At 45.2% G+C, this 21358-nt stretch overlaps 1 protein-coding gene across 1 annotated transcript; it reads left to right on the top strand.

The window, feature by feature from the left end:
- Nucleotides 1-937: 937 nt before the first annotated feature.
- elmod1 (ELMO/CED-12 domain containing 1) lies at nucleotides 938-9776 on the top strand (the record flags this gene model as incomplete). Its single annotated transcript, XM_084474019.1, has 10 exons — nucleotides 938-954; nucleotides 2480-2625; nucleotides 4225-4253; nucleotides 4475-4572; nucleotides 5349-5478; nucleotides 5695-5828; nucleotides 7251-7319; nucleotides 7934-7984; nucleotides 9071-9204; nucleotides 9601-9776. The coding sequence occupies 10 exons, from the start codon at nucleotides 938-940 to the stop codon at nucleotides 9774-9776; spliced, it is 984 nt and encodes a 327-aa protein (XP_084330145.1).
- Between the last annotated feature and the right edge of the window lie 11582 nt (nucleotides 9777-21358).

The raw sequence follows: 21358 nt of genomic DNA, 5'->3' as shown, positions 1-21358 counted from the left end.
TGTGGTGATTTGCAATATTGCAATAGGCTACTTATGACAATGATACTATAAATGAATGGTCCTTAAAAAGCTGCTCTAATTCATGAATGAACGTTACACATTCATGAATACACACCACTGTTGAACGAATGAAGTATAGGCCTACGTAGACTTCCCGATTACAAATCCTGGTATCCGAAACCATTTGGTCTGGAGGGATAGGGTCTACTAGATCTTGTTTTGACACATTCTGTCTAACATTCCCGCGCTCTGAAGGCACATGAAAGGTGTAAAAAAAAAAAAAAAAAGCCGAAAGACATATAAATAAAGGCAATTGATCAAGGACTCCCGCCAAACGCGCCTGAGAGGGTCTGCATTGCGATGTTGTTTCATCTCTTATGTTTTAACCCTCTCGGTCCCGCACTGATGACGCTACCATCATGGAGGAGAAGAAGGTATCTCTAATCCACTGAGGGTAACAAACCGCAATCAACGACCGGCTGTAAATCGCATCGTCTTCTCGGTATGTATCACGACCGTATTTGTTCTGTTTGCACCTGCATGTTTTGTTGGATATCTCGGATTAGTTTCTGGGACGCTGATCCGATCCGTCGACGAGAGGACTATAACAGCATGACTAATTATGCGCTCGGTTATGGGAGGGACACCGATATTTATGGACGTTTTCTAAGAGGAAACGAACGGTTATGTTAGTCCGATTTCACGCATACACATCGGCGTTATTCAGACGGTTACCATACGGAACAGCGTCTCCTGCTGATTCAATACGCGCCTTTCTTCACGCCACCAAGGACAGCTCCCTGGAAACGGCCTGCAGCAGGAACAGCGCTTATGGACATGTTCGAGTCTGGTTATTCATCTGTACTCAATTGATTGTTTCCAGGCAAATCAAGGGAACCAAACATACTGTTGATAGACCCCGGAGGAACCCATCGAGATGAAGCATTTCTTACGGTAGGCTACCAGTAAACTACCTTCCACCGGGTTAGACTGTGTTTAATACGATGCTGTCATGATATAATCAGCCGTGAATGTCGCAACTGATTATTATTTTTGTAATATGTTTGTATGATTTTGTAGGCATATATTCTCGGTGTTTCCTTCCTACTCTCTGGTCTGCTGATGTATCAGCAAGCCTGCAAGAACCGCTTTTGAATTCCCAGTTCGTCTTTTAACCCTTTACAGTCAATCGATGTCGTGTGTTGTATTTCCAATAACGCACTGTCGTGGTCTGACTTGGTGATCAAGTGAGCACACGGCAGTAAAACACAACGGCTCTTAATTAGCACACACTACATGCTGTCACTCACGCGTGCCCACATGGGCCCCTTGGCTATGGTATTTGGCTTTCCAAATACAGTGCCCCAGGAACTCTGTTTAACATTCAAGTGGCTTCCAGTAGTTAAGAGGGGAGGGTACACTTCAAGACACACGCCTCGTTATTGCTCCATGGATCTTTTTTTCAAATATCCAGAATGCAGAGCAGTGGTGACATATCCTAATCTGTTTGTGATTACTTGTGTGTGTGTGTGTGTGTGTGTGTGTGTGTGTGTGTGTGTGTGTGTGTGTGTGTGTGTGTGTGTGTGTGTGTGTGTGTGTGTGTGTGTGTGTGTGTGTGTTTGTGCTTGTGCAAATGAGGAAGAACGTTTTCTGAACAGAAAAATATTCTTCCTTTCAGAAGGACACATTCTGAATGTCCAGAACATGAATCAACAGACATATTCAGCCCTTATGGACGCTTCTATTGCACTGTTTCTACTAGCCCTATCCCTCCTTCTCTAATCACCTGCTTTGGTGAGGGCAGGTCCCCAACGCTGGAAGCTAAAAATTAATCTGACATCCTTTTCGCATCCTCACCATATCCTCTCGTACCTTCCCTCCCTGTCGTGTCTCTTTCTGTCCACTCGCCGTGTTGTTACACCTGTTCCTTGCTCCAAGAGTCATGTCCTCATTCTTTGGCACAGAGTAACTAGATTAGTTCACTGCCAGCCCAAAGATGTTAGACTAAGTCTCTTCCCTACCTGCCCTCCTTATGTCAGTATTTATAGTTACCCACTTATTTAGGATAAAAACTATATCAGGCTAGGAATAGTGAAGGCACATTTGACTGGTCTAAACCAATGATATTCAAACCTTCACACTGATGGAGAACAATAGTCTTCCCAGGTGTTTGCTTCAGTTTATTTCACTAAAACCACCGTTACCAACAATGATTTGACTTTTAAATGTATTTTTAAATGTATAACCTTATCGACCGAAACTGCTGAAATTAAAATATCATTCCGCCTTCATTCCGCCACCTCTGCTTTTAGCATTTTCTTTTTAGCATTGTCAAGGAAACATCTGGAAATTGATCAGGATCAATTAACAGTATTCAACAATACTGAGTTGCAAAGAGTATATAAATAACTGTATTGTGGTTGTATTTCTGTCGTTTTTCGTCTTACTGTATGCTACTATTGCCTGTGTTTTCTTCCAGAGTGGTGACCCAGTTCCTTGTGTTCCTATACTGTAAATGCCTGTGGCGAGGCCTGAAGTTTGTAGCCAGGAAGTTGACAGGCCGCTGCGAGCTGCAGCGCATTTGTTACAACAACAAACACGGAGCCCGCAGGACCCAGAAGATCGGTAGGCCCACACACTGCCTGCATGTTTTGTTTTTTATTTTCTTTGGTCATTTTTTGGTGTTTACAGAACTAGTTTAAGGCGCTGGCAGGCAAGTTTTAAGAGCTATAATTTGAGTGTAGTTTGTGAGAAATGCAATAGCAATCTTTCTTTCTTTCTTCCGCTTTACATCTCAATTATCTACTGCACATTTTAAAAGGTACAATTTGTAAAAAAACGTACTGTACTACATCATTAAATGATGTCCTCAGAGATTAAGGAAACATGCTATGTTCCCCTTTTGAATTTCCTTTCCGGGTCCCCGGTTGCCAGATACGAAACAAATTGGCTCACAAACACAGTGTGCTGCAGCCATGGAAGCAGGCAAACAAACAAACTGGATCACCTGAGACTGTACTAGATTCCACCCTAAAAAGCCTCGTCCTCTTTTGAGGACGAGGCCTCGTCCATCTCGAAGAGGAGTTCGTTCAGAATCAGCTGCTTATCACAGGTCGACTGACTCGATTTCCTTCTCATACATTCCCGTAGCGTCACAGTGCATTTGCCTGTTGAAGCTCAGCGTCCATCCACTTCAATGGGGCTGCATAGAACAGCTTTTTTTAGTGCGTCGAAAGACTGAGTTGCCGTTTGATTGACATCGAGAGACAAACTGCAACCTATTTCTTGATTTCTTTGCGAAATTGCTAGAGAATTTTCATTATACTTTTCATACACTTATACACACAATTCCTTGTTTCAGTTTAACATAATTCCCACATTTCCTTGTTCAAGTTTAATATCGTTTTGGTAGTTGGCCATCACTTTGAGACTCAGGGAGCCTGAGGTCTGAACTTCAAGTCCTGTATTCAGATCAGGACTTGCAGGGTGACAGGGGAAAGCTGTGTGATTTCTTTGTGTTCCTTAAAGACATGGGAGTCGGACAGTGCAATGCCTCAGCTTTACAAACTGTTCTCATTAGTGGCAACAATTGGAGCTACATCTGCAGGTGTATAAAGGAGCTTCTCCTGTTTAAAGCGGCTCAAGTCCTACACCCGTAACACAATGGGCCAAGGCCGTTTAAGCAGCTTAGCTCTGCTGGCCATTGAGAGGACATTGATCAAGTCAGTGGAAAAGACAGCTCGTTGGTATGACAGAGCATTTCCTTGAAAAGGAACAGAGAGCATCATTTACATTTTATATGATGTAGGCTGAAAATGAGCTTCCCCTCTTTGAAAGACCAGCAGCCGCCACTGTTGCAAACGTATACATTAGCTGATCAACTTACAATGTAGGACTGGATGTCGCTTGTCATTGTCAAAATATAATAATTTCACAATGTAATGTTGCGCTTGGCTCATCTTGCTTTTGTGTTTGTTCAATTTTCTCAACCTAGCAACCTGTGTGAGCTTCGAGTCTGGGGAGAAGGGGCCCCAATTTTGTGTATTTGGAATGCAGTACCTATTATAAATGCTCTGTGTCAATGTTACATACTGTACCTCTAAAGATATGCAACATATAACTATACAATGACCAGAACTCATTTACATCAAACTTAAGTCCCAACAATATTTTTGTTGTGTCTGTTTGAGGTAATTTTGTTTCTTCTGTTATTTTGTTCCCCAGAGTCATCTCTGAAGTACTCCAAGAATGAGGTTTGTTTTTGTTCAAAAGAAAACAACATTAGTGCACACTTATATTCTGCCCTCGTGCTGCTCCCCAGGCACCTTCTCATTTTTTACCTTCTCTGCCCACCTCCCGCACACACACACACACACACACACACACACACACACACACACACACACACACACACACACGTGCACACACACACGCACACACACACACACACACGCACACACACACACACACACAGCTGCTGCGCTCTGCCCTCAGCGTCCACCCGGACAAGGTTGAGAAGTCAATCGATGACATCATGGCCTTGAAGAAGATCAACCCGGACACCAACCCACAGTAGGCCTTCCATTTGATTTATCTGCTAACACAATGATTACACCAACCATTATGATGTCTCCACAACCCTCCGTGTCTCCCGCCACAACTTGTTATTTTAAGCATTTTTGACAATTACTCTAGCTGAAATCTAGAACTCGCTGTTTCTTCTAAATGCATGAGTAGAACAACGTGTTTGGTACCAAAAGTAAGTAGCTTCAACAGTTTTCTAGCACGGAAATATTGAACATATACAAATATTGTGTGTGATATGTAGGACTTAAGTGACAAGTTGGTGACGACACAACACCACACAACACATCATGGAAATAAGATAATGCGTATATCATGCATGTATCAGCTGGTAGTTAGGCATTCAAATGTTTGTTATTTGTCATGAATCATCTTCTTACAGTAAACTGTTCACGCCGGCAGTCTGTACACGCACAAAACACAACGTTTCACAAACATGCTGATTCTAGGGCTGACACTTTCTGTCAACTAAACAAAGATGGCATATCACAAATCTCGCTCAGCCTGACAGAGAATTCTGTGTTGTACTACATTCAACATTTCGAGAGAAGGTCCCTCGTGTGGATAGTCTGAGGTACTGCATGTCAAAAAGTGTGAATGCCACACAGTGGCCACCCACCCTACTACCACGGCCCACCCCTCAGAGCTGCCACTGGTTACTGGCTTCAATGTTGTACATACAGATGGCTTACTTCCTCTCTCTCCCTCTCCCTCTCTCCCTCTCTCCCTCTCTCCCTCTCTAACCTCCCTCCCTCCCTCCCCAGGCTGGGCATCTCTCTCCAGGCCAGCCTGCTCCAGATCGTGGGCTACAGGAGTCTGGTGGGCGAGGTGGAGAAGCTCCGGAGGGAGCCCTACGACTGTGAGAACGCCCACCATGAGACCCTGCTAATGCAGGTAGACTCTTCTCTCTCTTTCTCTCACACACTCACACTCCGATTCGTGAAGTGTGAAGATGGATAAAGCGTGAGAAATATTGTGTTGAAGAAATAATTCAGTTATTAATATGACATTTGTGTGCTCTATAATGATCGCGCCTTTCAGCTGATATGCTGTTCACGACTTTGCTCTGTTGGAAATGCTGTAATAAAACATGTATTCTTTGCCTCACAGCTTTGGAAGGAACTGCGTCCCGACACGCCTCTCAGTGGACGCATCTCCAAGCAGTGGTGCGAGATTGGTTTCCAAGGAAACGACCCGAAGACTGACTTCAGAGGCATGGGCCTCCTTGGTCTCCACAACCTGCTGTAAGTGACAGAGACCGATACAGACAGACAGCGAGAGACTGACATTGAGAGACAGAGATACCAATCATTTGTCACTTGAACAAGACATGGAATCTAGGCTGTAGCAATGCACTTATGTTGAATTTAATTAGTAATAATTAAATTCAACATAAGCTCTGCATGAAGGACATTTAAATTAAATCGTAAACTATCAAATAAAAATGCTCAGGCACAGGAATACATTAGCGTGTCCAAATGATATAGATATATTTAGAAATTTTTTGTTATACTCTTATAACACTACTTTGTTATTACAGATTCTGCTCTGTAAAAATAACAGTGTTCCCCTGTCTTTGTATGAACAGTAAATAATGATTAATGAGAGCCTGTGAGAGAGAGAATCAATGCTGAGAGATAACCCAAGGGGAAGCACTCTGGCCATCGCCAAGATCCACTCATAGCGATACTCTGATAAATAGGGGTGTAACGATAAACCTATATGTATCGATGCATCGATTCTAGAGGCCACGGTGCGGGTTGCATCGATTCAAATCACGTATCGATTGTTAAACCGTTCCGTTTTATTCTAATTGTAAAAAAAAAAAGTATGATTTGATTTCTGAATACAACGTCAACGCCCCGCGCGTCGGCAGGGCCGTGGCTCCGCCTCCTCCACACGGCAGACGAATTCAAACACACACGGCAGACGAATTCAAACACACGGTAGACTAAATCAAACGCACACGGCAGACGAAATTAAATGCACACGGCAGACGAAATCAAACACACACGGCAGACGAAATCAAACGCACAGGGCAGAACATAGCCTCTGTTCTCTGAGCGCAGACATCCACTCGCCATTAGGACTTAAAATCTTTCGGTGCCTCTGTTTTGGTTTCCGGAAGAAAGAGGGGAACTTGGACAAAACACATGCTATATGTAAACGGTGTTTAGTCAAACTGAAATAGGCCTACACCGGTAACACAACCAACCTCGCCAATCACCTGCAACGAAAACACAGCAGAGCTGCCAACTCAGCTGTTTCACCGTGACTAAAAAGACGCGTCCGATCGCCCGAACCGTGGTGAAGCCAGAGGTTTACACCCCTACTGATAAACATGCAATAATGAATACTTTATAAAGGACCAGCAATTCAATGAGATGTTATGGCCAGTAACATGAACAGAATCACAATAACCAAAGAAGATCTTAATCTAAGATGTGACCGGGGAGGCCAGTTCCTCCGGTAGTTAGGTTTATGACTCACAGCTGAAATGGTTCCTGGTTTGAACCTCGGTGTCCGCAGTCTACCTGTAGGCGTCCTTGAGCAAGGTGCCCCGACCTTCTGCTTTATGGCATGCATATAAACAAAAGTGATAAAAGCACCTGCTGTGACTACACAGAAATGTAGATTTGGCATTCTCTACGTCCTTTCCCTTTCAGGTATTTTGCTGAGCACGACAAAGCCACCGCTCTGCAGGTGCTCCACGACTCCCTGCAGCCCAAGCACAAGTAAGGCAGCGCTCAGATAGCATGTAGCATTTAGCCGCTATCGCTACGCCACCGGCATCACATTGGTCTACTCCCGTGTTCCACGATTCATCTCGATTCTCACCGTTTTCTCTGCCACTTCCTTCTTTACAAAACAGGAGCGATCGCCGTTTGTTATCGTTTGCCGCCACAGAGCCACCGCATCTGCCGCTCTGCGCGCCGCCGCCATTCCAAATATTAGCTTTTTCTCTTCTTATTTTGTCTATTCTCTTCTTATTTTGTCTTTCTTCTCCCTCCACCCTCAATTCTGTCCATCCCCTTGTTTCACATGCACTTGTAGGAGCTTGCACAGCAAGGCCAGGTACTCGCCTCTTCTCTCATCCACCTCCATCGCTCTCGTACGTCTGTAGACTCTCGTAGGAGTCATGTGAGGCTCCACACGTTGCCTCCCTTGATTTGAAATGGGTGTCGTTGCTTTGGGTCCAACTGATACAGCCTATTGGGAATGGATAAAAATGTCTCCTTTTGATGTTTTAGTCAGTAATACTGTGCCATACTTTGTTTTAGTAAAGGCTCTGCATGTTCAATTCTGTTCAAACTGCATCCCATAATACTGCGCTCCGTGTCCCTCACAGTGAGATGAGCCCGTCGGAATGGGAACAGAAGAGCCTGGACAAAGCTATCGGGTGAGTGTTCACGTGCACACACATCCACAGTGCACGTGCACACACACATCCATAGTGCACGTGCACACACACATCCATAGTGTACGTGCACACACACATCCATAGTGCACGTGCACACACACATCCACAGTGCACATGCACACACATCCACAGCGCACGTGCCCGCGGAGAATCTGGGTTATTGCAGCTGAGGGCCTGTGAGGCAGCGGAGCGTGGAGTGTTGGCCTCAATGTTGACGGACAGTTTTAAATTCTGCAGTGTGGACTTCTGGGTAATTCAGAGAGAAATGGAGTTGGTGTAAGGAAATGAAATGAAAATGAGGGGGTTCGCTTCCTATATTATTATTACTATATTATATTATTATATATAACAGTAGCCAAGGTCTATTCACACAAATTCTGTTTGTGTGTCTTCCAGTTATTCCTACAATAACAATATGTATTTTTGTTATTATTATTCACTCTCTGAAATCTGTCCTCGGGTTGTTTGATGTTATTTGATGTAGTCAAAGTGTTTTGATTCTCAAGTGCACAGGGTCATTCTGAACAATGAGATTCTTAGGACATGGCAGCAATAACTATGTAGCAGCGTGTCACACAAATATTATATATCCTTTTTAAGAGAGAAAAAAAACCCAACTAAAAACGCAGCAGTTCGAGAGACTTAGGAATATGGGCTTTTTTCAATATATATTGTAATAGTGCAGAGGAATAACAAAATGTAATTGTGTTGGTGTACATTAAATGTCCAAAGGAAGTGTTCAGTGCATACAAATGGTCATCAATTGGATGCCCCCCGATTAACTTAGCTGGTTCAGGCATGAAGGCATGGGGAAAAACTGTTTTTGAGTCTGGTGGTCCGTGCCCGAAAGCTCCGGGAAAGTCTACGAGTCCGCAGCAACGGGAACACTCCATAGCTTGGGTGGCTGTAGTCTGCTTTTGTGATTTTCCGTGCTTTCCTGAGGCATCGCTTGTGGTAGACGCAAGGAGGGGAGGATGGCGAGGGAGGATCTCAGTGTGTTTTTTTTCCCACCGCGAGCTGAATGCTTCGTGCTTTTTCAATTGTGTCATTGTGTCTCTATCACAGCTTTTCCTTCGCCATCGTGGGGATCAACATCACGGACCTGGCGTACTCCCTGCTGGTGAGCGGGGCCCTCAAGACCCACCTGTACAACGTGGCCCCGGAGCTGCCCAGCCTGCTGCACTTCCAGCAAACCTTCTGTGAGTCTCCCCTACACGAGTCTGGGCGCCACCAGCTGTGTTCCCCTGTGGGATCAAATCTAGATTTAGCATAATGTAGAAATAATGAATTCTTCTTATACTTGCCCTGCATACTACTTAGTATTCAGATATCCGTTCGTTCGGTAGGTGTTAGTCAGTGTTATGGTTAGTCGAGCTAATGCTAGCCATCATCATGGGATGAAGTATCGGCCACAGAAATAAGAGTTTTCTTTCTTCCTCTCCAAATATACCATGTTTGCACCCCTCCCTCCCGTTGCAGGCTACCTAATGGGGTCCATCCCTTCTGGCTGTATTAACCCCTCCCTCCCGTTACAGGCTACCTGATGGGGTCCATCCCTTCTGGCTGTATTAACCCCTCCCTCCCTCCCGTTGCAGGCTACCTGATGCAGGAGTTCCACCGCTTCTGGACAGAGGAGGATCCCGGCGACATCATGGAGTTCAACCGGATCCGCTCCAAGTTCCACCGCCGGATCCTGAAGCAGCTGAAGCACCCCGACACGGCACTGTGCCCCCACTTCTCCGCCTCCGACCTCCACCTGGTCAACCTGTAAACTGTCCCGGCCGACGACCGACCGACCAAATGACCGAACCCACCCGACTATTCCATTAGTAGGCGGCACCCTCTTCTTCTTCCCTGTCCATCCTCACCTCCCCCACCCCCCACCCCTCCCAGCAAAAGGTCATGTCACATCACTGCCAGCAGGCCACTCCAGCCAGCACACACACACACACACATACCACACACACACACACACACACATTTATATACAGTCAACACGCACACGCAAGCACAAACACTTGCATGCCTCAGAACGACCCTCTCCACTCTCCTTGATAACCGTCTTGACACCAGCATTTAGCGAAGCGACCGGGGCGATTGTACCCGGTGTACGTGAGGATGCCACCACCACATCGGTCAATCTGTTAATCTGCTAACGGGCTGCTTTCATTGGCTCCTGACGTGATTGATGAATGCACGGTTGCTTCCAGTATCCAATCATGTGCTGTGTTTATTTTGATCGTTCTCCTTAATTGAAAACCAAATGCGTTCACGCTTGATCAAACCAACAGACGAACCAACTTCTAAGCGAATGAATATATATACTGAATTCACCCCTTACATTCTAAATATTGAGGGCTGAGGAGATGGTCAGACCCTGTGAAAGGAGCCAACACGAGAGGCCCAAAGGTTCCCAGAAGGAATTTGTATTCAAAATGAATGGTTCTATAAAAAGATATATGTATATTTAACCAAGGCGTTGATGTATTTTCATAAATATGTAATCGATACTTCTTTAGCTGTTGAGCGTTATCTCACAAGCATATTTGTAGGAATCACTGTCTCCAACAGTAACTGTTTTATTTATTTATTTAATTAGGATTATATTGTTTATTTATTTATTTATTTTATTAGGACTTTGTACTATTTTAGCAATTCACTGCATGACAACCAAAACCATTGTAATTCGCATAAGCCAGTTGTTGAATGTGGAAGATTTGGTCACAACAGTTTGCTTTTATGGTGGACAAAATAATATGTTTGCAAACCTTTAAAACAAAACAAAAAAGTAATCATCAAAAGATACATGCTTAAACAATTGAAATACTTTTAACCAAATTCAATGTACGCATTTGAAAATGTTTTGGTTTTACAGGTTCACAAACTATTGCCTTTCATCAGATCACCATTATGAATGTTCTACACCATTATGATTGTTTCTTTTTATCTTGTATCATTAATTGATTGTGACACTGTTGTTTTGGTAGCCAAAGCAATAATTGACATTGATTGCAGAGCACATTTCTTCAAATGTATTGATTTGCACCGTGTGCCTATCGTATTTGCGTCACTTGCAAAGCATGTGATTCAGAAATAGCTCACATCTAAAAAGTCGATATGTCGTCACTTTCGTGTCCACTGAAGTCATTGTATGAAACAACCTGAGTTCCATATCCCATAATTCATCTGGGTTATGATTTGCAAAGAAGTTAAGTTCTTCATCTCAGAAACCATGAACAGTTACTAGATCCAGCCTCATGCTAAAGGTAGATATTCACATAAAAAGTGCACATGGAAGCGCTGAGATGTTTTAGAGCTAATTTAGTTAAAACAAAGGAAGTAATCCTTAGTGTTCTCGTTTTAAATATCAAAGATGGTTTGCTTTAAAGTTGTACTTATTGTACTTAACTCTGGATCACAGCTTTAATTTATGCACTGAATATTTTCATGTCATCCCATCACATGAAACGTGTTCTATGTATACATGAATATCGGTGTATGATGAATTTATTTGATCTCTGCCACCACTGTGGTTCATTCAGCTAATGAAGTTAACATCTTGAAATTGTATCACCATGAGCCTAAAAAAATGTACACAATTTAATGCCATGCTTGCACTGTTGATTGTGTTAAACCGTAGTAGATATCTTTGTTACATTTAAGTGAATGTCAAGACTTCTTGTCACTATAAGTGGATTTGATTCAGTGAATGTTTACTTTACTTGCTTGGTTTCGTCCCACTTTTGCTTTGTTGTGGTCAGCACTAAACTGTCGTAAAAAGCAATGCAAGTCATTTCTTCACCACGGTAAAAGTCATTCGTACTAACCAATAGTGTAATAGGGTTCATTTACTAACGAAGACGTAGACATTAGATACATGCTGCTGTATATAGACTGCTTGAAAAGTGCTCCAGTCTGCATGATAAGTGTCTATTGTTCTGTGAGGTCACCAGACACTGTAGACGCCACCCAGATGTTAGTCGTGCGCTTCAGTTCTCTGTGCCGTGGAACAAGTACTTTCGAAAAACACAATAAAAGGTCAATATGAGATACAAAAAAAATACTACTGGATCACTATTTTTTTTCTTCTCTTCCCAATACATGAACATTGTTTGATAGTGACACAACCTATGACCGATTGCTCGAACTTCCTGTCTCGCCCATTCATTAACGTTCATTTAAAGGTGCCATGACATGCCACCAGGTGTGGTGTGATTAGCCGCTACAAGCCATTTTGGAAATCTGCCCCTTAAGACATCACAGGTGTGCGTGTCCACCTAGATGTGTGACGGATGTGACGGATGTGTGACGGATACAGGCTGATCTATCCAGCACACAGCTAGGTGGACACACCCACTTTCTGCCCCTTATGTCATAAGGGGCAGATTTCCAAAACAGCTTGTAATGGCTAATCACACCACACCTGGTGGCATGTCATGGCACCTTTAATCTAAATTACCTTTTATAATTCATAATTTAGCCAGATTAAACTTTTTTTTAATTGTTATACCTAATTGTGGAACATTCCCCCCCCAAAAGAAACTAAATATACCAGCCATTTTAAAGATGTGTGCGCTTGCAAAACAAATACATTTCTCTCTAAAAAGGCACCAATAAACAGATTTGAAACTCGAAGATCCAAAGTCGAACACGGGTATATTGAAGAGATGGGAATATATGAAATAATCCAATATAGCCTATGTACAAACATCAAAAATGCATGTGACTGAATTACATCATTCATATCATATAAATTACAATTGTAGGCTACATTGTTGGATAACGTCATCCATTTAGGCCCACCACGGAACACTTGTATATGAGACAATGATAATTACTGTAATAAACCTTGCCTCTGGGTAAGAGGTAGAGAGCACCTCCACCTTAACACTTCCTCAGGAGGAAACAGAAGGAGGACACTGAAGAATCACAATCAATTATCTTAACCTGTATTAATATATAGGTTTAGAACATCTCTCTCAGAACAGTTGAGTTCTCGGGCACTAAGGGTATTCCCCACACACACAAACCCCCAGCTCTGATTGGTTGGAAGGGCTCTCCTCCGATTGGTTATGCCACAGGGCAGGCTGTCGGCTAGTCTACCACCAACAGAAGTAAACTGTGGTGTATTTTCTACTGACTGCGGCTTCATTCATCTGTGGTAGCCTACTAAAATGACCATCATGCCTTTACTTTGGTAATACAGTTTTTCACAATTGTTTAAACACATTAATTGGAACATCAGACACAATGTGCACAACCTGAAACTCATGTACCAACTGCAAAACCAATTCTGCTGAACTCCAAGCATATTTTCTGCTTTAGACTCACATTCTCTATATCTTGCACACTCTTCCTGAATTCCCTCTCTTGGTGTTCACACAGAACACACTGCCACATTCACATTTCTAAACTCCAAAGGCTGTTGTGCAATTAGCAATCTGCAACGCACGCTGACTCCTAACCCTAACCCTATCAGAGAAATGCGTTTGACTAACGTTAGTTTAATATACATTACAATTTAAGTTACCTACCCTGCGGTCACGTCACGGATTTTTGCCTTTTTGGTTTGGGGATTTAAACCAACGCGATTGGGTAATCTCCGGCTATCCCCTTATTAGTATTCATGATTCTTCCGGATTCCGCCTACGAAAAACACATTCGCGAACGACATCCACCCCCCAGGCCCGAGTGTTCAGGTTAGAACTTCGATTGGGCACCAGCCCCGTAACATCAGTCCGATTCCCAACAAACTGACTTCAATGTTCCTACCCTTTTTCTAACCTCCCTCCCTCCCCCCAAACACACTCACTTTAGCTGCAGCGCATCATATTAATCACCCAATTAACAACACACCGACTCCATGCTCACTCTCTGATCCCCACACCAACACTCACTACATCACACACAATGGGAGTAGCCTAATTATTAATAAGCGGTATATGTGCATGCGCGTATATATTCCATAGCCGACTCCGATTTATTAGCGCGACTAATCAGTGCGACTTTATTTAGACCAAGCTAGTCTACTTCTTTATTAGCTATGGTTAATCAATCTATAAAAGAAGAGGTTGATCCGTATAACAAAATTCTTCATTAACGATAAGCGCCATAAAATAATACACTGCGCAATATAATGCAGTGGCATATAAAAGTAGCGTGATAGTGATTTTACACCTTAACCCACGCGATAAGACACGTGATTTCCCCTCCTGGCGATGGAGATGGGTCCCCGCGCTGGAGGCGAGGCTGGAGGTCTGCATCTGGATGCTACTGGAATCATATCAGTGTTGTCTATAATCAGACAGTTAGATGTAGGCCTAATTGTTCAATTACATCAAAAATTTTCTTAAACAACATTTATTTTCAGGCACTTGATGCTAAACTTTATACTCCATTTAGCCAATGTGTTCTTCTCTACTCTATTCAAAATGACATTGAGATGACATAACAGTGTGTATTTAACAGCAACGGAAGCATTAAAGTACATTTAATTTAAAACTATTTTTTTTCTGATATAAACCCATAAACTCCCTTTCACCTCATCACTCCAGTGTCCTTTAACACTGAACTTTATTACGATAACTTCAGGGTTGTTGTTGTTGTTGTTGTACACCACCATTCCACATGAGATGCGTCTCACTGTCAAGGTCACACTCCGCCCCCAGGCGTCCCCTGCCCTCCTGGCTCAGAGGCTGGACCACGCCCCCTCTCACGCCCCCTCTCATGCCCCCTCTCATGCCCCCTCTCAGAGTGACCTTGTGTGGGGCTGGTCCGCTCCAGGTGGACAACAGGACCACTGGCTCCCCTCTCCAAGCCGCCATGTTGTTGTCTGGGGTTCTCTCCCTGACATGAGAGTAAGTACATTTATCTGTTTCTATGAATGGAGACCAGACTGAGAAGAGACAAAAATGCTACTTCATTAATCCCAGACGGGACGTTTTTTGGGGGGGAATGTAAAAAGAGTGGGAATTGACTGTACCGTATATAAGAGAAATGCAATGTTGAAAAGGAGGCGAAAGCTTTGTTTTGTTATTTTTGTTTGCAAATAAAGACACAAGGAGAAACTTGGAATATCCTTTTACTAAAAAAAATAAAACCAGATCAAAATCAAGTTATACAATTGAAACAAAAATAAGACGCCATTTTTTTTTTGGCGGCGAGTTGTACAGACATACAGTGTAGAAGCACAGCCCCGTCCAACATCCCATCCACCCGTCCCCCCCCGCCCACAAAAAAAACAAAACATAAACATGGCTGCAAGTTTGCCAGCTTCCCTTTGGTACAAGGAAGGACTTCTGCCCCTCTGCCCAGCACAAACCAAAGGGAGTGAACAATCATAATAAAAAAGAAACATGAGAAAACAAATATTTAAGCAGCAGCACCACCTGGGGCTGTTTGTCACTGTGTATAACGAAGCATGAGGCAGCGTCTCCTATCACAGCCCAGAGGCCTACAGATTGTCCCCTCCCTCCCCCCCCGCACCCTCCCCTATTGCCACAAGGGGGCAATGTTGCGCACCACAGTCGATAAGATTCGGATCAAATGTTTGTACGTTTTGTTTGTTTAATGCTACATGGTCAAGCTCCGTCGTTCACAGGGGCTGTATGACGATCCACAGTGTTTCATTACAGGAAGGACTCGCTGTTCCTCGTCCCAACATCTGAACCAGTGGGCTCCCAGTCACATGATGCCAACGCCTCGTCGGACCAACAGACCCTTCAAAATAACCCAGTTGGTGATTGAGAAATGATATTTCCTTTCATCAGGTTTCGTTTTGACGTACAGTATGACTCCACACTCACACAAACACATAAGGGGCTCTAAAAGATCTACCCGGATAAGAATATGTCACTGTCAACGTTTAAAATCCTTTGACAGACTTTTATTTTATTTTTTTTCTTGATTCTTTTTTTTTATTTCTCTGTACCAAAAATATTTAAAATGATGAAAAAAATATTTTGGACTGCAGAAAGTTGACTGGTTGAGTTCTCCCTCAGAGAACATTCTGTCCACATTTGCACAGTGAGGATTGTGTTTTTTTTTGTTTAGTTTTTGTTTGTTTTTTAAGGATTGGGGTATGGATAGTTAACATTCATCGCTGAATATATAGTAATTTGTAAATAGTATATGTTAGAATACTAGGGCAGCTGATAACCGTTTTTTTCTGTAATTCAATTTTTATCCTACTTTGTACACTAGGTTCTGAAATACATTTTATATTATCATTACACCTTTTCCCCCCTTCAAGTCCCCTGGTCTTCTTCATTATTGCAATGAATCGAATATTCAAAGATGAATACAAAAATGAACCATCTGTCCACTACAATATCTGCTATTTACATCTCTTTATAAAGCAAGCATGTTATACAGTCGTCATTATGTACAGCTTGAATGTATATTTTTTTATTTTGTTTTCTCATGGAATATACATATTTACCTATCTTCACAGTTTCTTATGTGTTGTCATATATTATCAATAGATGTTATATTTGCTATATTTATAGAAATACTTGATTTTTTCCCATTTGGACCTCGGAGGTCACGACTTTTTTTTATCCCAGTGTCGATCACTGATATCCAGCGTGGTTGTAGCGCAATCAGTTTGTCTTCAACTCTACTCGTGTCTCAGTAGCAAATTGGGCTCTGTTTGAAAACAATCATGATTGTGATTCAGTTGCCAAATTTCCCGGCAATCCAAAATGCACAGTTTAAGTTCCAAGTGTTCATGTTGTCGTTAGTTTTTTTTCTTTACAGTTTTCTGGTCTATCCCTTTATCATGTATGACGATATATAATAATCTTGGTTCTCCTGGTCCAACTGTCCGAACGGAGTGTAAGCGGTTGGCTCGGGCCGACCGGTAGAGGCCAGCGCTACCGCGCCACCTGGATTCAAACCGCCCAACGACGGTGAACGTTCAAGATTGTTTCGTTCGAATGATTTCTTCTTCCTTCTTCTTCGGAGCAAGTGCCCCCAACCTGTTCCACTCTTTGTATCAACATGAAGGAAAGAAAAAAAAAAAAAGAAAGATGTCGGACGACGCCACGTCGGTCCGCTCCGAGGTTGTCCCCATGGCAACCGGTTTTGCGTATAATCCTGCGTTTTGTATCCGTTCTGCAGTGCATCATGGCCTGTATGCCCCGAATGTTTATTTTTATTTTTTTTTCAGTTTGAGAGGAGGAGGAGGAGGAGGAGGAGGAGGAGGCGGATGAGGAGGACGGTGAGGCGAGGGGGGGGGAGGAAGGTGGGCTGGGAGCAGGGGGGCGGGGGTGGTTGCGGTTTGTCTGTGTGTGTGTGTGTGTGTGTGCGTATGTGTGGGTGCGTATGTGTGTGCGTATGTGTGTGCGTATGGTTGTGTGTGTGTGTGTGTGTGTGTGTTTAAGGCACTTGCGAGGTATTTGCTGTTCACGGCAGCTCGGCGGACACCAGGGCCAGGCCGGAGCTCTGGCGGACGGGCGGCCCGCTGTGGACCGCCTTGGGGCAGTCGGGGGTCAGCACGCGGCCGTTCTCCCCCACGCTGCCCGTGATGGACAGCCGCGCCTTGTTCCTCATGGCCTCTGTGAAGGTCATCTGATGGGGGGGGAGAGAGAGAGAGAGAGAGAGAGAGAGAGAGAGAGAGAGAGAGAGAGAGAGCAAGCGAGTTAGAGGAGATAGAGTGAGAGACGAATACATAGAAACAGAGCGAGAGAGAGTGAGATACAGAGCGAGAGAGAGCAAGAGAGAGAGAGAGAGAGAGAGAGAGAGAGAGAGAGAGAGAGGAGAGAGAGAGAGAGAGAGAGAGAGAGAGAGAGAGAGATGAGAGAGAGAGAGAGAGAGGTATAGGACCGGGAAGGGGGAGGTGGGGGTGGGAGAGGAGAAACGTGTGTGTCAAGGTGGAGTTTGGACACGGAACGTGGATAGAAATTAAATTCATCTTTAATTAAAAATGAAAAAAACTAAAACTAACCCTAGTTGCTATTTTTTTTCGCCACCACTATGGACTTTGTGTCCTCTAAATTCAATTCTGAGGCACATTTTCCTTCTCACAACAAACTTTTTAACTTTATTATGAGTTAATTTATCCCATTTTGTATAAACTCTCCTTGACCCTGGGCGTATCTCCCTCTCTCCAAACTAATCACTTGTATTGGGGAGACAAATAATTATTTATAGAAAATGCTATATTTTAATATAAAGGTCGATTTATTTTTGCTTCTCCTTTTATTTCAGGGACATGTTTGTCCCGATGTCCCCTTACGAATGTCTTATGTTGGTAAAAAGTTACATCACATGAAGAGCTAATGAAGAGCCACAGCAAAGCTGAAAAGGGGAGCTGTGTAGAACATGGACCTGCAGTGAATGTTAGTTATTGAAATGGTGATAGTCAAGTTCATACATATCTCGATGGCCCGACATCCTATCTACCTATGGATACCAATCCCATGCACACAAACCTGGTAGATGCAGAGCTATTCTTGATTTACTTGGGCATGTCATTTTAGGCGAGGACTTTTATGTTCCAGACAGGGACAAGAGAGACAACTCTGTCTAATAACACTAACACGTATGGACGATGGTGTGTACATCCTGATCACAACAGTCGCCCTGCATTTACTGCACGTCGTTCCCATTCGTCACTCGCCGTAACACTAGCACGAGCCCAAGCGATGACGAAAAAAGACACGTATATAAACAGAGATATTGACGCTCAAAACACGACGTGTGGTTGGTTCATGAGGGGACACAACCTGACCACACGGTCCCACCAAGACAGACGGGACGGGGGAATACCCCGAGGGGGTCCCCACAGACTGGTAGCACGACAGCAGCACGACCGCACTGCGGTAAACAGCAGCGTAGCCGGCGCCAGGGCGTGGCGGTTTGGAGGTCTACTTACAGCGTGGTACCCAGGAGCTAGGAATGGGGAGGTGGAGGAGAGGAGGAGAGGAGGAGGAGGAGGAGGAGGAGTTGGACGGTGGCGATGAGTGGTGTGGAGGAGGTGTTGGTTGGGTGGGGGGGGTGGGGGGGGGGACAGAGTGTGGCGTGTGGTGAGGGGGGGGGGGTTGTTCATCTGAGGAGTGGGTGGTGGGGATGTGGTGGAGGTGGGGGGGGGGGGGGGAGACGGGTGAGGGTTATCTACAGGGGGGGGGAAACCCACCGCCGCTACATCTGGTGGTCGGCCGCGCCGCCGCCGTCGCCGTCGCCGCCGCCGTCGCCCTCGGGGGGCTCGTCGAAGAAGACGTCGCTGAGCTCGGCGAGGTCGTACAGGCTGGGGCCCGAGCTGGGGCCCGAGCTCTGGCTGGGGACGGAGCTCCGCGCGGGGCGGGGCCGGGGGCCCAGGGGCAGCGATGGGCGGTGGTCTTGGTGGGGTTGGGGGATGGTGTGTGGTGGTGGTGCGGGTGGTCTAGGGGGTTGGTGAGGGTGGTGGGGTGGTGGTGGTGGTGGGGGTGGGGCGGATGGGGGGGCGGGTCTGGGTGCAGGCGGGGGCTGGCGCTGCGGCTCTCCACCTTCATTCTCTTGGCCTCGTTGCGGGACTTGTAGCAGAACTCGATGAGGGCCACCAGCATGGCCAGGCCCAGGCCGCCCACCAGGATGTAGAAGACCCCCGCCACGTTGCTGAGGCTCAGGGCCTGCGACGACTTGTCCTGCCGGGTCGGAGAGAGAGAGGGAGAGAGAGCGAGAGCGAGAGAGCGAGAGAGAGAGAGAGAGACATAACACACACAACAGTAAGGCGCAGGTGCGGTGGTGGTGCAGTGATGCATCATTACCGCTGAGGAACCTTTCAATCTCACACAAACACACACACACACTCACACACGTACACACACGTACACAAAGCACGGTACACAGGATGCACACAAGACAACTGGTGCCCCCCATCCACTCATAAACAGATTAGCTTAATCACAGGCGCACAACACTTCCTTCTCCACACTCCTACACTTGTGTTGCTCATTTGATTAGATCTCACTGGTGTATCTAGCTGGTTTAAGATTTGTGGATGAACGCTGCATGATAAGAACCATTAACGCTCTTCAACGATTTCTCACTTAGCATTTTACAACAGGCTCCATCATCTCTGACGACTCCTAACAGGCCCTATGAGGCCCATTTATAGGGGACTCGTCAGTGTCTGAGTAATGGTCATTACATACACAGACGGGGGTAACTGGGTTGTTTCTGTATCTTTCAGCGCTGCTGCTTTAAAGACTGTTTGTGACTTTGCTGCCATCTAGAGGCCCCACCTTGACAGTCTATAGTGCAAAATCTTTTCATCAGACCATTAGATAAGCTATTTAACGTGTGTATCTGGATGGTTTTTACATTTTAACCTTAGTATGGCAGCAAATATGACCTGGTGACTGGTCTGCGCTATTGGTCTGGTGAGGAGCAGATGGCGTTTATGTGTCTGCATAGCAGGCAAGGACCTCGTTCAACTAGCAGCCATCTTGGATCTAATTGATAGCCGGGAACCAAGGAACCAAGGAACCAAGGAACCAAGGCGGCCGACACACAGTGGATCAATCCAAAGGGTGCCAATGTGCTACACAAGCTAAAACATCTCCGACATCGAGTGTGACATACTCGATGACTAATGCCTCCCAAGAGAGGGGCGATAAAGTGACCCCGGGTAACCAGGGCACGTTCACCAGTGTCAGACGTGCAACTCTGTCCCTACCTTTCAGTGAGACAAAGGTTATCCTAGCATCACTGATGCATGTGTGTATGCCGGCCTGTGCTGACAGTGAATGAATCCGACCGGACGGCTTACGCCAAACGTAAGCAAGGCCAATCCAAAAGGGGCACAGGAGGAGACCATTTTACTGGAGCCGCCTCCTCTGACATCACTTCCTGTTCATCAACCTATTTCACGGTCCTAGGTCATTCAAGACAAACGTGGAACTCGACCCGCCGTCAGTCTTCAAGGTTAAATACGACCGGGGGCGTCTCGTTCACACCACTAGGCTCCCTCTCTCAACTCGTACGTTGTGAAAATAAAACAATGTGTCGGGTGTGTACAGTTCTGGTGAGTGTTGCGCTGAGAAAGCAGTGAGCGTTTGGGGTGGGGGGTAGGAGGGGAGGGGGGGGGTAGGGTGTAGGGGGTAGAGGTGGGGGGGGCGGGGGGGGGCAGGGGATGCGGAGCTCCCGAAGCTGGGTGGAGACTGACCTTACTTCCAGAGTCTTTGGGTCCACACTCCCCTTTATCGTACCACCATTTGTTTTTCAGTTTGTCTAAGACGCCTGCTTCACTCAGTTTCAATACGGCAAGGTTTACGGGCGTTCTTCAAATCACGCGTGGGGAGGGTTTGGCGAGGGTGGGTCGGTAGAGTGTTGGTTTGGGAGGGGGGGGGGGTGGGGGGGGGGGGGGGGGTT

The sequence above is a fragment of the Micromesistius poutassou genome (genome assembly GCF_964030765.1).
Source record: "Micromesistius poutassou genome assembly, chromosome: 10".
Lineage (NCBI taxonomy): Eukaryota > Metazoa > Chordata > Actinopteri > Gadiformes > Gadidae > Micromesistius > Micromesistius poutassou.
Note: the sequence above shows the minus strand (reverse complement) of the source record. Positions and strands in the feature narration are given on the sequence as shown.